The sequence below is a fragment of the Plasmodium falciparum genome (assembly GCF_000002765.6).
Source record: "Plasmodium falciparum 3D7 genome assembly, chromosome: 14".
Lineage (NCBI taxonomy): Eukaryota > Apicomplexa > Aconoidasida > Haemosporida > Plasmodiidae > Plasmodium > Plasmodium falciparum.
The window spans coordinates 509,569-526,309 of record NC_037283.1 but is presented as its reverse complement, the minus strand read 5'-3'; the positions used below and the strand labels follow the sequence as shown (position 1 = coordinate 526,309).

Sequence of the window (16,741 nt, the reverse complement as noted above, 5' to 3'; positions counted from 1 at the left end):
ACGCGAATACATTTTAATAAAATAATTATATTTCAAAATTTTTTATAATATGTGAATAAATTTTTCATGAAAAAAAATATATTCTAGGATATAATATTATATATAATTCACATATATAGTATTCCATATTAATTAGACACTCCTTTTTTAATTAATAATTGAAAAGAGAAAAAATATATAATTATATATAAAATAATTTTTTACATAAAATTATAAATCAATTATAAAAATGTGTTAAATGATACGTCTATCTAATAAATTCATATAATTATATATAAAATAATTTTTTACATAAAATTATAAATCAATTATAAAAATGTGTTAAATGATACGTCTATCTAATAAATTCATAATTGTATGAATTCTTATTTTTAATTTATAAAGGTATTCCTATAATAAATTAAAAACATACATACTAAGAAATAAAAGGAAAAACAATTAATTAAAATAAAGAAGTATTATTTATATTTATAGAAAAATTATATGAGACAAAAATAATATATATATATATATATATATATATATATATGTGAATATATTTATTCGCATATATTTTTAATTCTTATTAGTTGTAGATATTTTATATTTAATATATAAAATATATATTATATTAAGAATATATGAAAAAAGGTTATTAACTGTTCAGGTAAAAAAAATAAAAAAAAGCCTGTACATGTTCATAAATTTTTTTTATAAAAAAATAGGTATAAAGAATAATATTATCAAAAATAATATATTTTCCACACATTAAATTGGAAAATTAATATATATATATATAGGCATATTTATTTTTTTAATTTTTGTATATTTGAATCATCAGTTTTTGATGTGTTTCCATTTGTCTAACTTAAATAAGTAGACATTTTAACAACGAACTAGCTATAAATAATATATACATACACATATATATTTATTTATTTATTTATTTAATTATTATTATTTTTTTTTTTTTTTCTATTTTCTTTGTGTGTGTTAAATAAGATATATTATATAAATATTAGAAAATGGTTACGAAAGTAGAACAAAAGAAGAAAAAAAAAAAGACAAAAGTTAAAGCATACGATATAGATGAATCTAAGAAAGTATTTTTATATGCATACGAATATCAGTTAAAAAATGAAAAGATTAATTGGAAGAGAGCTGAAGAATTAAAAATAACTAAGCATAGTGGCAGTTCTATGAGGAGTCATTATATAAATACGATTAAGCATGAAATATCATTATATTTAGAAATGTATCCTGAGGAGGTAGCTAAATTGTTTGTTAAGGTGAAACAATGGAAAAAAGAAGAAAAAAAAAAAAAATTACTAGCTTTTCAAAATAATATTGTTACACAAAGATCTAATATATCATTGAATAGGATAACAAAATGTAAAAGTACAAATTATAATAAATTTAATTCATTGGTAGTTAGTAAATCATTTTCAATGAAATATAAACATATACACACTAATAATAATAACAGGAGTGAAAAAAATAATAGTGCTATTAAACTAAATAAATCAAATAATAAAGAAAAGAATAAACATGTACATAAAAAAAAAATAGTTCATGATTCAATAGATAAAAACAAAAGTGTAAATAAAAAAATTGGGAATGATTCCATAAATAAAAATAAAAATGATAATAAAAAAAATGTAAACGAAAAAATAAATAAAAATAGAAATGGTACAAGTAATAGTACTACAAAAATGTCATTAAAAAAGAATAAAGGAAAACATGAAAAAGACACATCAAATGTAATGAATATAACAACAAGATCTAGTGGTGATACTACTAGCAATAATAATAATACTAATAGTACTAACAAATCTAATATTGTGACTAAAAATAAAAAAGTAAATAAAAAGAAAAAGAAAAAAGAATCAAAAAACGATATAAAAGTAATAAAAAATACTATAGAAAAAACTAATAAAAATATAAATAATTCGTTTAATATAGATAGGATGGAAGAAGCAGTAGACAATAATAATAAATGTAATGAAAAAGATAATAAAGATATTTTTATAGGATCACAAACAAATGAAAATATAAAAAAAAATGTGCAATTTGTAAAAGAAGAAGATATACTAAAAATAAAATTAGAACAAATAAAAATAAACCAAAAAAAAAAAAATATATCCAAAAATAACGACAACTGGAAGAAATTATTATTACAAACAAATTATACGAATGATGAAAGAGAATCTAAAGTTATTGCTGAAAATAAAAAACCATACACCAACTATGTTACAAACAATGCAGTACCTACATTAAATATGAATAAAATTAACACCATAAATAATGTAAAAAATGTTAATAATGTTAATAATTCCTTTGAATCTTACAAATCTAATATATCAAATAATGATATAAAAGAAAATAAATCAAATGTCATAACATCCATATTTGGATATATATATAAAAAGATATTTCGTTGAAAAATATATATATATATATATATATATTTTATCACTTTTTAATATATTTATATGTTTATATGTTTATATGTTTATTTATTTATGTACTTATATATTTATATATATATCCATATGTTTATATATATTATGTTTATAAATTCTATATTTTTTTTTTTTTTTAATTTTATTGTGGAATCACATCCATTTTCAATATAGAATATAAAACATTAAATGGAAAAAAAAAAAAAAAAATAATAATAATAAAATATAAATGTAGATATATTAATTATAATATGTATACAAAATAGATGATTGACATATTGTATATAATAATAACGTAAATTGAATTTAACAAAAAATTTATTTTTTTATATATATATTTTTTTAATTATATAAATATATATATAAAGGTATCGAGAAAAAAAAAATGAAATAACGAATATATACATAAGATGATACTATTAATATATATATGTATATGTGAAAATACATAATACAAAAATATATAGATTCATTAATAATATATCCGGATATGTTAAAGCTAATTATGATGTATTATTTCCTTAATAAAGAAATATTATTTAAAAAAAAAAAAAAAATAATAATAATTAAAATATAACATATAATATCATTTTGTTAATAGGTATATATGTTATATAAATGAATAAATAAATAAAAACATATATATATATATATATATATTTTTTTTTGAATATAAAAAATGTGGCATAATAGAATAGGTGTTATATATAAATCTGATTCCCGACATATATATATATATATTAACTACGTTTTATAATATATATTTTATTAACTGCTTGATTTATTTTTTTTTTTCTCTCTTCATTTTTTGAAATACATTAATAAGTGAATATTTAACATATGCCATATATATATATATATATATATATGTACATATGTTCATTTTTAATACTAAAAAAAAAAATTAATAATAATAATAAGATAAATTTAATTACAAGAAAAAAATTACAATATAGAAAAAGTTCATATCTCAAACTTTATCATCGTGAAACATCCATTTCATATTTTTTGGGGAAATTCTGGGTCCTGTTGAACAGTATAAAATATCATCAAGAGGTTTTCTTTTCTTTTTACAACTTGATAACATGGATATAATGGATAAACAAATTGAATTAACTGAAAGAACAGGAGACCAATGATCATATAAAATGGAAAGACATATATGTCCATTGCTGTATATATGTGGATGTATTGGTGGTTGTCCTAAGAAAATAACTTCTGGGCTCTCTAAAAAAATATAAATATAAATATATATAAATATATATATATAAATATATATATATATATATGTTACTTTTATATGCCTTACCTATTGGATACTTTTCTGTAAATTTAAATTGCATCTGGAAGGTTTCATTTGAGTACAGGGTATTTTCTGCCCCTGTAATTTGAATTATCCATTTATCTGCGTGTTCTTGTAAAAGTTTGATGGTATTTTCTTTTTGTGATAATAACTCTAGTCTCTCCTTTTCTAATCTTCTTTTAGACAACCCACCTAATGTTAATCCTTCTGAATTGTTACACGTATCTCCAAGATTAGATGTATTTTCTGTAACATTTTTTTCGTCCGTAGGTAAGTGGGCAGAAGAACTTGCAGTGCCTGTTTCAAAGATAGAATCCTGGTTATTATATATCGTGTTTACATGCTCCTTTATAAAAGCCCGAATTTCGGTTAGGTTCCTACGGAGAATAGCATAAAGGTGAAATAATAAATAAATAAATATATATATATAAATATATATGTATATATGTATATGTTTATATTTTTATTTATTTAATGAACATACGATGATAATTTGTGATCATTTTTTACTGGGAAAAACCATATTTCAGTTTCCTTCAAAAAAAAAAAAAAAAAAAAAAAAAAAAAGTAGGATTTATTATAATAAAAAACGATGAATAATCACCCACTTATTTGTTATTTTTTTATTTTTTTTATTTTTTTTATTTTTTTTATTTTTTTTATTTTTTTTTATTTTTTTTATTTTTTTTTTTTTTTTTTTTTTACTTCCTCAAATCCCAGTGACCTCAGAAGTTCATCAGATTCTTTGAATTGTAAAAGCTAATAAAGCAAAAGACACCAGCAAAAAAGAAAATGTAATATAAAAAAATATGTATATATATATATATATATATATTTATTTATTTATATTCCATTTTTACCTTATTTACAAACGTCTTGTTGTCTTTTTTTAGTGACCTAAATTTAGCTCTCGAAGGGTTTTCAATAATTCTTAAAAAATAAAAAAAAAATGAAAAAGTTTATATATATATATATATATATATATATATATGTATGTGTCATCTTATTCTCCTATTATTAAATATTTTTACTTTTGAAGTATGTGGTACAGAACGTTCAAAATTTCCTTCTTTTCAGCTATCTGTATATTTTATATTTAAACAAAAAAAAAAAATAAAATTAATAAAATAAATATATTAATATGATACCAAATTTTATTTTTATAAAGTATTTATTTATTTTATATATAGGAATAACCTACTATTTATATCATAAAATGAATGGTATGATATTAATATGTAATAATATATATATATATATATATATATATATATACATATATATTTTTTTATTATTATTATTATCTTACATTTAATGAGGACAAAACGTTGGTTAATGCCTCTTTTAATGTTTTCATGTTTTTTTTTTTTTTTTTTTTTTTTTATAATACTTATGGTTATCTTAAGAAAATTTTTTAAAGGAAAAAATAGATGAAATTATACATACATAACATATATATATATATATGTATATTTCAGTTGCTTAAAAAATTTTTTTTTTTTTTTTGTAATGTGTTTATAAATAATTCTTCATATTATATATTTTTACTATTTATAAAAAAGAAAATTAGAGGAATATAAAAATTTTCTTACAAATTTATATCTTATGTATATAAGGATTAAAAAAATGTTCATTTTATTTTATGGAAAAAATAAAATAAAATAATTCAAATGATCTTAAGATATAAATATTATATATAATGTATTATATATATATATATATATATATATATATATATATGTGCTTTTATGTATGTATGTATTTTTTTTTTTTTTTTTAAATATTTATTTATATTAACTGTATATAAGTATATAATTAATAAAAAAAAAAATATATATATATTTATTTATTTATTATGTACTTTTACAAATAGTTTTTTATTTTATTATATTTTATATTATTTTAAATACATAAGGACTTTTTCTTTTTTTTTTTTTTTCTTTTTCTTTTTTTTGATGTTTAATGTTTTATAATCAGATTTATAAAATAAATAAGAATATTAAATGAAGATATTTATATTTGTAAAATAACATTGAACATGTGGGAAAATATAACCCCAAAATATATAAATAAATAAAAATAAATAAACATGAAAATTTTTAATATATATATGTATATATATTGAAAAACCTCAAATATATGTTAATAATATTATTGGGAACAATATATTTCTTATATGTATTATTATTAAAATTAAGAAATAAGAAATATATATATTTTATTCTTTTTAATATATAATATATATGAATATTATTATTTGTATGTATTATAAATATTTTATATATATGAAGAATATAATCTTAAAATTAAAAAAATATATGTACACATAAAAAAAAAAATGTATATATATATATATATATATATATATATTAATATTATATGTTGAAAAAAATAATGTAGTTTTATCATATTATAATATATTCAAGGAAAACAATTTAAAGCTCAGGGTCAAAATATACAAAATATATATTACATACATACATACATACAGTTGTTTTATATAAATATAATATATATTATATATATATATATATATATATAACATATGTATATTTTTTTTTTTTTTTTTCAATTTCCATTGTTTAAGAATTTTATAAAATTGGTTCATGTTAAATATTTTTTTGTCACATATATTTATAATAAAATAAATAAAAGAAAAACATATAAGATATCATATTATATATATATATATATATATATTTTTTTTTAATTATATAAAATAAAAATTATGTACCAAAAAGATAATATAAAAATTTTATTATACATTAGAAAAAATACAAAATAAAATATGTATATTCATCTTTTATATTTTATTACAAAAGAATGTAATAAGTAAATATATACATATTATCTTTTTTTCTTTTTTTCTTTTTTTCTTTTTTTCTTTTTTTCTTTTTTTCTTTTTTTCTCTTTTTTTTTTTTTTTTTTGTATAAAAAATAATAAACATATGACAAAAAATAATACTAAGTATTTCCAAAAAATATTTGAAGACATAAATATATATACATATGCATATACCTAAAGTTACACTTTATATTTCATAACTTTATAATTTTATAGAACTATCATCTCATAGAATCAATAATATAAATATATATATATATATATATATATATGTTTTTTTTTTTTTTTTTTTTTTTTTTTAAAATGTATAATATATATATTTTTTATTATATAAAGTTATTATTTATATATATATATATATATTATAACAACAAATTAATATAAATAAATAGATTAATATATTACAAATAATAAGCATTATAATATATAAAAAAAGAAACAGAATTTATATTTACATATATTTTTTAATGCGAATGATGTCAAAAAAAGTAAAAGGAACTATATTACAAATTATATAAATATATAAATGCATAAATGTATATAATATATATATATAATAATTGTATTATGGTATGCTGAAATATCTAAACAATAGATACTATATATTATATAAATATATAAATATATATATAATATATGTAGTGGTATAAACATACAAAAATAATTCTTTTTTTTCTTTTTTTTTCTTTTTTTATATAATATTACATTTTGCAATATATAAAAACATATTTCTTTTTATATAATAAAATATTTGACAATTACTATATTATTATGTATATTAAAATACCCATATAATAATATTGATACAAATATAATTATGTTATATTATATATATATATATATATATATAAATATAAACATATTAATATAATAATATAATAATATAATAAATATTTGTAAACCGTTAAATTTTTTAAAATCATTATTATGAAATACAAATATGATTTTTATTTTTTTTTTCCCTAAATTTATTTGATCTGTATATATTACAAAAAAAAAATATATAAGCTACACCATATATAAATATTTATTATTAAAAATAAGATATTTAATATTACTTTGTATAATATATATATATATATGTATGTATTTCTAAATATTAGTTGTAATTTTTTCTTAGGGGGAAAGAAAATCTTTCTTTTTTCTTTTTTTTAAATATTTTTATTGTATCCTCATAATACATCTTGCTTTTATTATTTATTAAACATGAATTAACAATTTATTTATTATCTTATTTTTTTTTTTCTTATGTCAAGAAAACGTTAAAATAAAATAAACCAAAAAAAAAAAAAAAATAAATAAATAAATAAATAAATACATACATACATATATATATATATATATATATATATATATATTTGTAATATATGTGAAATTATTTTCATTTATGTTTTATTAGATATTATAAGAAATAATATCTTTTAAAAACTACATTCTATAAAACGAAGGAAAGAATAAGACTTGTATATCTTTCATACAAAAGGATAAATAATAATAAAAAAAAAAAAAAAAAAAAAAAAAAAAAAAATGAATGATGATAAGGTAACCTAAGATGGAAAATAAAGATAATATAAATATAAATATATACATATGTATATATATATATATATATATATATATATATATTTATTTATTTTATTTTTTTTATTTTTATGACAGAAAGATTTTGTTGGTAGGGATTTATATCAGTTAATTAGAAATGCAAAAGATAAAATAAAAATCGATTACAAATTTTGGTACACCCAACCTGTTCCTAAAATAAATGACGAATTTGATGAAAATGTAAAAATAAAAAGATGAAATATATATATATATATATATATATGTATATATATATGTGTAAATACTTTAATGTTTACATATTATATTATTTAATTTTTAATTTTTTTGAAAATTTTCTCTGTGTAGGTTAATGAGCCTTTCATTAGCGATAACAAAGTAGAAGATGTAAGAAAGGTAAGATATAAGAAAATATATACCTATGTATATATCTATATGTACTCTGAGAAGATAACCATGTGTATGTTTATGTTTATGTTATTTTTTTTTTATGTTTATTTTTTTTTTTATGTTTATTTTTTTTTTATGAACCCTACCTAGGAGGAATACAAACTGCCTAGTGGCTATGCGTGGTGTGTATGTGATATAACAAAAGAGAACGATAGGAGCGATATTTACAATTTGCTGACAGATAATTATGTAGAGGATGACGATAACGTATTTCGATTTAATTATTCTTCTGAGTTTTTGTTATGGGCTTTGAGTTCTCCTAATTATGTAAAAAATTGGCATATAGGTGTTAAATATGAATCAACAAATAAACTAGTAGGTTTTATAAGTGCTATACCTATTGACATGTGTGTAAATAAGAATATAATAAAGATGGCTGAGGTGAATTTTTTATGTGTTCATAAATCATTAAGATCTAAGAGATTAGCTCCTGTATTAATAAAAGAAATTACACGAAGAATTAATTTAGAGAGTATATGGCAAGCTATATATACAGCAGGTGTTTATCTACCCAAACCAATTAGTACGGCTAGATATTTTCATAGATCGATAAATGTAAAGAAATTAATAGAAATAGGATTTTCATGTCTAAATACAAGATTAACAATGAGTCGAGCTATAAAATTATATAGAATTGATGATACATTAAATATAAAAAATTTAAGATTAATGAAAAAAAAAGATATAGATGGATTACAAAAATTACTTAATGAACATTTAAAACAATATAATTTGCATGCAATATTTTCAAAAGAAGATGTAGCTCACTGGTTCACACCAATAGATCAAGTAATATATACATATGTAAATGAAGAAAATGGGGAAATTAAAGATTTAATTTCATTTTATTCATTACCATCAAAAGTTCTAGGAAATAATAAATATAATATTTTAAATGCAGCCTTCTCATTTTATAATATTACTACAACAACAACCTTCAAAAATTTAATACAAGATGCTATATGCTTAGCCAAAAGAAATAATTTTGATGTTTTTAATGCCTTAGAAGTAATGGATAATTATTCTGTTTTTCAAGATTTAAAATTTGGAGAAGGAGATGGATCATTAAAATATTACTTATATAATTGGAAATGTGCTTCATGTCACCCTTCAAAAATTGGTATTGTTTTATTATAAGTTTATAACCACCATCTTGTTATAATATAATATAATATAATACAATATATTATATTATTTTTTTTTATCATTCTAATGTTATATAGTCTGAGGACTACTATATTTTCACATGCCCCCATTGAGGATCATTCTTTAATCATTTGAGCAATTTTATGTGTATCTAACAAGTGTAAATAGATACATATATATATATGTATATTTTATAAATTTTTTAAAAATGAGAAATATATTGTTATATATATATATATATATATATATTTATATTTATATTTATATTTATTTATATTGTTACAAAAAAAAAAAAAAAAAATTTATGTAAACATTTCAATGTATATATTTTTAACAATTTTTTATTTACATTGCCATTAATGTAATGTTTTTGTATATGATTTTTAAGAATATGTTATTTATAAGACCAATTTGATACATAAAATTATGTATGTCAATCTATTGTTTTGTTTTTATTCATATTTTCTTATTTAATAATTATATTATACTACAATAATATTATATTATATTATTTTTTTTTTTTTTTTTTTCCCCCCCCACCCTTATACCTTGTTTTGCTCCTTATAATTTTTGTAAAAATTTATTAGCGATTCACTTGTTTGAGGTTTAATTTTTTTTAAGACACGAAGAAAATGTTTCTTGCTTAATCCAATAAGGGGTTCTTTATCAAAAGGATATTTATTTTTTTCACTGTGCGCAATATTATTTTGTGTATTATTTGTTTCGTTATTTTTGATTTTTATTTTAATTTTCGGATTAATTTTTATATTTCTTTTTTTTAATGTTTGTCGTAAGGCGCATATAGAAGCTTCTCTACAAATATTAACAATTTCTGCTCCACTATATTTCTTGGTTTTCTTTGCTAAGACGTGACATAATTTTATAAATTTTATATCTGTATATTTATAATGTTTATATAAACTTGAATCTTCATTTGTTTTTATATTCATATTATTTTTATTAAATGTATAATTATGAATATGATCATAAGACGATTTTGTAATATGATTGTTTATTTTTTGATTTGAATTTTTTGGATGATCATTATATTGTATATCTTGTATGATACATTCTCTTTTAATTTCATTATGGTTAAGATCATTTATTGTTTCTTTTTTATCATATTCTATTAAATTATGAATCTTAAAAAATTTCAGATTCTTTTTTAATATAGCAAATCTCGAAGAATAATTTGGTAAAGGGACATAAATAATTCTATCGAATCGACCAGGTCTCATTAATGCGGGATCAATTAAATCGGGTCTATTGGTTGCAGCAAGTATTATAACATTTAATCTATTTTTGATGCCATCTATTTCATTTAATAATTGACATAAGACTCTATTCGACACAAAATTTTGATTATTATTTCTATTTACTGCTATCGAATCTATTTCATCAAAAAATATAACACATGGATGATTTTCTCTTGCTTTTTTAAATATATTTCTTATACTTTTTTCAGATTCTCCTACATATTTCGAAAATATTTCTGGACCTTTAACACTTATAAAATTCATATGTATTTCACTTGCTATAGCTTTTGCAAATAACGTTTTAGAACACCCAGGAGGACCATATAATAATATACCTTTAGGACTCTCGATATTATATTTATCATATATATTCTTATATTTCTTTGGATATATTAAACATTCGTTTATACACCTTTTTACAAATTTATATCCTCCAATATCTTTAAATCTTGTTTTAGGAATATCTATATATAATTCTTTCATTCCAGATGGTTTTACATATTTCAATGCTTTTAATAAATGTTTATATCGTAAAAGATATAAATTATTTTTATTATAATTCATCATTTTTTTTTCATGGCAACTATTGCTTTGTGTATTTATTAAGGAGTTATTATATAAATGATTTTTATCATACGGTGTTAAATAATAATTATTATTATCACCATTATTATTATCATTATTATTATCATTATTATTATCATTATTATTATCATTATCATTATTATTGTTCATGTTTATATATTTGTTTTCTTTAGTATTGTGCATTTCATTCGTCCCAATCTTCCCTTCTATACAATCTTCAAGACAAGCACTCGTTTGATCATTCTTAATATCGTTTGTATCATCTATCGTATGAACATTTGCTGTTTTAAATATATCCCGTGAAATTATTTTATTTTCTTTTAAGTTGAGAAACATAGAAATATTAATTAAAGAATTTATATCTGAGCAAGTGAAAGATTGACACAAGTCCGCTAACTTGTGGATTTTCTTTTTCCCTATATTATGTTTAATTAGGTTTAGTTTCTTTTGAAAAATAGAGATTCTATCTTTTAGATTTGGTAAATTGACTTCTATTTCTTTATCAAATCGTCCGCTTCTTCTTAAGGCAAGATCAATTTTATTAATATAATTTGTAGCACCTATAAGAATCGTATGTGTGTGTTTTTTTATACCATCCATATTATTTAATAATACAGATGTATATATATTCATATTATTATTTTCTTCTCTTTTTTTACATAAGATTTCTATTTCATCAATAAAAATTATGGTACATTTATTTTCTTCTTGATATCTTTTATGACATCTTAAGAATAATTCATTTATTTTATAACCAGTATTATTATAATCGATTAGATCTGTACTTTTTAATATTTCAATTTCTGGTATGATAATATTATCATCATTATTATAATTATTATCGTTTTTTGTATTATTTAATTGTTTGCTTGTTTTATTTTGTGTAATGGTACAAAATTTCTTTTTTAATAATGATAATTCCTCTTTTATTAATAAAGCAATGTATGTTTTACCACATCCTGGAGGACCATGTAATAATATCCCTTTATGAATATCTATATGATATGCATCATATATATGTTTATATATTAAAGGAATTAAAATATAATAATATATATCTTCTTTAATTTTATTATATCCTCCTAATTTATTTAATCCTTTTTTTTCTTTTTTATTTACTACCATTTTTTTTAAATTCAGCTTTTTCATATGATCTGAATTTATATTAGTTTTTTCTTTATCATATTTATTTATAATATGTTTATCATCTACTACATTTTTAATATCGTCATTAGATATAATTACAATTTTGGTATTTTGATCAATGAACGGTACAACAATATTATTATTATTGTCGCCATTTTTATTTTTATTGTCGCCATTTTTATTTTTATTGTCTCCATTTTTATTTTTATTGTCTCCATTTTTATTTTTATTGTCTCCATTTTTATTATTATTGTCTCCATTTTTATTTTTATTGTCTCCATTTTTATTATTTTCTTGCTTATCGCGGGCATTCATATTCCTTACCGTTTTATTTTTATTATTATTATTATTATTTTTCATTTTTGTTTTCTTGTCCTTGGTTAAGATAATTTGTCCAACGGTTATATAAGAATGCACACCCAATATAGTTATTTTTAAAAAATTATTTACAAACAAACAAGTATTTAATAAAGAAAGGTTAATATATTTTTCCATGTTATTACTTTTTATATTTTTCCAAAAGGATTGTAATAAATCTATATTTTCATATTGATAACTTTTTAAATATTCATAGGATGTATTAAAGATTTCTTGAACATGTAATTTTATTTCCTTAATAGGAATAAATAATTGAGGTTTTATTATGCTAACTTTAAATATTCCTATTTTTTTCATATTATTATTTTGATCTTTACAACTTTTATATATATTCTTTTCTTCTATTTCTTTTATATCTAGATTTAAACTTTTTAGAATATATTTATTGATACATAATCCGTTATTTTCTAATTTTTTTTTTATATTCAATTCATTATAATTTTTAAAACAACATAATACAGAAAAATTTTGTACATTTGGTTTTGGCTCCTTTTCTACATATTCGTCATCAATTTTATTAATATTGATATGTATATTATTAATATGGTTAATATTTCTTGCTTGTTCTTTTTTTTGATCTTTGTTTTGATCTTTTTTTTGATCTTTGTTTTGATCTTTTTTTTGATCTTTTTCTTGATCTTTTTCTTGTCCTATTTCTTGTCCTTTTTCTTGTCCTTCTTCTTCATCTTGTCTCATTATTTCATGATAAATTATAGCGTTGTCGTTCTTTTCTATGTTGTGAATTTTTAAAAATTCATCTGAGCAGTATACATTAAAATTACTAGAGATTATCTCATTATCTGCTTCATCATCATAAACATAAAAATTAATATTCATCTTGGATGTTGTACATGTGTATTCAAAAAAAATTAAAACGGAAGAAAGGAAAAGATATACCGATGACAAAGGGGAATTATATCATATATCAAATTTATAAATGGATAAATAAATCAATATATATATATATATATATATATATATATTTATATATATGTGTATATATGTTTATTATATGTGTATATATTTTTATTTATTTATTAATTTTTTTAAAATATAAAAAATATAATCACATATTTTTTTCAATACTCATAACAAAAATAATAAATTATGTTTATATGTATGCTACATAAATATGACCTAACAACATGTCATTATTTTAAATATCAAATTATTTAAAATATAATAGATATATAATTATATATATATATATATATATATATATTGTTTTATTTTTCATCGTGTTATAATTGTTCTTTATAATAATAATAAAAAATGACACATATTATAAAATACCTCTCAAAGGATATAAGGAAAAAGATGGATATTCTACTCACAATTATTACATGGTCATCATAAAATGTCGATAATATGTAAAAAAAATAAAATAATAAATTATAAAATAAAAAAAAAAAATAGAAAAATAATAAATTTATTTATTTGGATATCCATTAATATATATATATATATATATATGATAATATATTTTTATTAGGAGTATACATATATGTGAATCCAAGAAAAAAAAAAAAAAAAAATTAAAGAATATACATATATATATATATATATATATATAAGGTATATTCATTTAGATCATTATAAATATATAAAAAAAAAATATATATATTTATATATAATAAAATATATTCTTCCTAATGTTATTATAATATATATACAAAATCTATATGTTATTTATAAGAAAAGATCTATATTATATAATGTAATTTAAAAATACCTTTTCTATATTTTCCTTTTTTCTTTTTCTATATATATATATATATATATATATAATAGATTTACAAATTTAAAGAATTATTATATATTTTTTTAATATTTTAATTATTTTATAAAACAAATTGATTATTAGTAACATGCTTAATAATTAAAAAATAGAATATTAAATTGATATAGAAAAAGAATAATTAATATATCGAAATATATATATATATATATATATTTTTTTTTTTTTTTTTTTTTTTTTTTTTTTTTTTTATTATATATTTACCCTTTCAATCGTATGTAAGATATGGTGGATCACGTTTCTTTTAAAGAGGTCAACAAAATAAGAAGCGATGATGAATGTGATGCCGATAGTCATAATGAAGGAGACAATATTGAGGACGCGAAAGCATCTGTTTTTGTGAAATCATCGTTGATTCCTGAAAAGACGGATGTAGTAAAAGGTTTAAATTTTGATAAAGAAGTAGATTTACATGAATTTATAAATAATTATAAATATATGGGATTTCAAGCAACTAACTTAGGTATTAGTATTGATGAAATAAATAAAATGATATATTATAAATATAAGGATGAAAATATAAAATCTGAACCAAATAATGAGAATAATTTAAATTGTAATAATGTTAGTGAAGATCTTAATAAGGATCAAGAAAATCATTTATATCATTATGAAAAAAAGAAAAAAAGTTGTATCATTTGGTTATCCTTCACTTCAAATATGATTTCCAGTGGATTAAGAGAAATATTTGTTTATCTAGCCAAAAATAAATTTATAGATGTTGTGGTGACCACTGCTGGAGGTATAGAAGAAGATATCATAAAATGTTTTTCGAATACATACATAGGAGATTTTAATTTGAATGGAAAAAAATTAAGAAAAAAAGGATGGAACAGAATCGGAAATTTAATAGTGCCTAATGATAATTATTGTAAATTTGAAGATTGGTTGCAGCCTATATTAAATAAAATGTTGCATGAACAAAATGAAAAAAATGAACAAATGTTTTTAAAAAAATTGGAAAAAAGGAAAAAAAAGTATAACAATAATAAAAATAAAAATGATAATAATAATGATAATGATAATGTGTGGGGGAATGAAAAGAATGATCAAAATCAAAATCAATATAATCAAGGTCAAGAAAGTTTTAAAAAAGATTCAAATATATACACAAATGATGTATCAAATAAAAAGAATCATATAAATAATTATATAAATAATTATGATTCAGATTCTGATGATCAATGTGACATGTATTATCTAAGTCCATCAGAGTTTATTAATACCTTAGGAAAAGAAATTAATGATGAAAGTTCATTAATATATTGGTGTTATAAAAATGACATACCTATCTTTTGCCCAGGATTAACAGATGGATCTTTAGGAGATAATCTATTTTTTCATAACTATGGTAAAAAAATTAAAAATAATTTAATTCTAGATATTGTTAAAGATATTAAAAAAATTAATTCATTAGCTATGAATTGTGAAAAATCTGGTATTATTATTCTCGGAGGAGGTTTACCAAAACATCATGTATGTAATGCAAATTTAATGAGGAATGGTGCTGATTTCGCTGTTTATGTAAATACAGCTAGCGAATATGATGGAAGTGATAGTGGTGCTAATACAACGGAAGCTTTATCATGGGGGAAAATCAAATATGGACAAACAAATAATCATGTCAAAGTTTTTGGTGATGCAACCATTTTATTTCCTCTAATGGTACTTAATTCTTTTTATTTATATGATCAAAAGAGGAAAAAAGATATGTGATTTTTTTTTTTTTTTTTTTTATAAAAAATAATTAATTGCTCATACTAAAATTATACCTATATATTAGCCTAATATTTTTATATAATATATGAATACAATACATACATATATTATGTT

At 18.6% G+C, this 16,741-nt stretch overlaps 5 protein-coding genes across 6 annotated transcripts; 3 read left to right on the top strand and 2 right to left on the bottom strand.

Annotated features, from left to right (window-relative positions):
• Positions 1-1,004: 1,004 nt before the first annotated feature.
• On the top strand, positions 1,005-2,420 carry PF3D7_1413000 (conserved Plasmodium protein, unknown function; the record flags this gene model as incomplete). The annotated part of the gene is made up of 1 exon (XM_001348266.1): positions 1,005-2,420. One exon carries the CDS (start codon positions 1,005-1,007, stop codon positions 2,418-2,420), a length of 1,416 nt encoding a protein of 471 aa, XP_001348302.1.
• Positions 2,421-3,411: 991 nt separating this feature from the next.
• Positions 3,412-5,101, bottom strand: PF3D7_1412900.1 (ubiquitin-conjugating enzyme E2, putative; the record flags this gene model as incomplete). Of its 2 annotated transcripts, XM_001348265.1 has the most annotated exons (7): positions 3,412-3,668; positions 3,751-4,121; positions 4,229-4,278; positions 4,450-4,503; positions 4,605-4,674; positions 4,776-4,825; positions 5,054-5,101. In XM_001348265.1, the coding sequence occupies 7 exons, from the start codon at positions 5,099-5,101 to the stop codon at positions 3,412-3,414; spliced, it is 900 nt and encodes a 299-aa protein (XP_001348301.1). The 2 variants fall into 2 exon arrangements, with proteins under 2 accessions (XP_001348301.1, XP_024329196.1); XM_024473351.1 differs by lacking the exons at positions 3,412-3,668; positions 4,229-4,278 and having other exon boundaries at positions 4,068-4,121.
• Positions 5,102-8,116: 3,015 nt separating this feature from the next.
• PF3D7_1412800 (glycylpeptide N-tetradecanoyltransferase) lies at positions 8,117-9,736 on the top strand (the record flags this gene model as incomplete). Its single annotated transcript, XM_001348264.1, has 4 exons — positions 8,117-8,131; positions 8,249-8,371; positions 8,498-8,545; positions 8,690-9,736. 4 exons carry the CDS (start codon positions 8,117-8,119, stop codon positions 9,734-9,736), a joined length of 1,233 nt encoding a protein of 410 aa, XP_001348300.1.
• A 551-nt stretch (positions 9,737-10,287) lies between these two features.
• On the bottom strand, positions 10,288-13,947 carry PF3D7_1412700 (AAA family ATPase, putative; the record flags this gene model as incomplete). Its single annotated transcript, XM_001348263.1, has 1 exon — positions 10,288-13,947. The coding sequence occupies one exon, from the start codon at positions 13,945-13,947 to the stop codon at positions 10,288-10,290; it is 3,660 nt and encodes a 1,219-aa protein (XP_001348299.1).
• Positions 13,948-15,133: 1,186 nt separating this feature from the next.
• On the top strand, positions 15,134-16,624 carry PF3D7_1412600 (deoxyhypusine synthase; the record flags this gene model as incomplete). The annotated part of the gene is made up of 1 exon (XM_001348262.1): positions 15,134-16,624. One exon carries the CDS (start codon positions 15,134-15,136, stop codon positions 16,622-16,624), a length of 1,491 nt encoding a protein of 496 aa, XP_001348298.1.
• Positions 16,625-16,741: the final 117 nt, after the last annotated feature.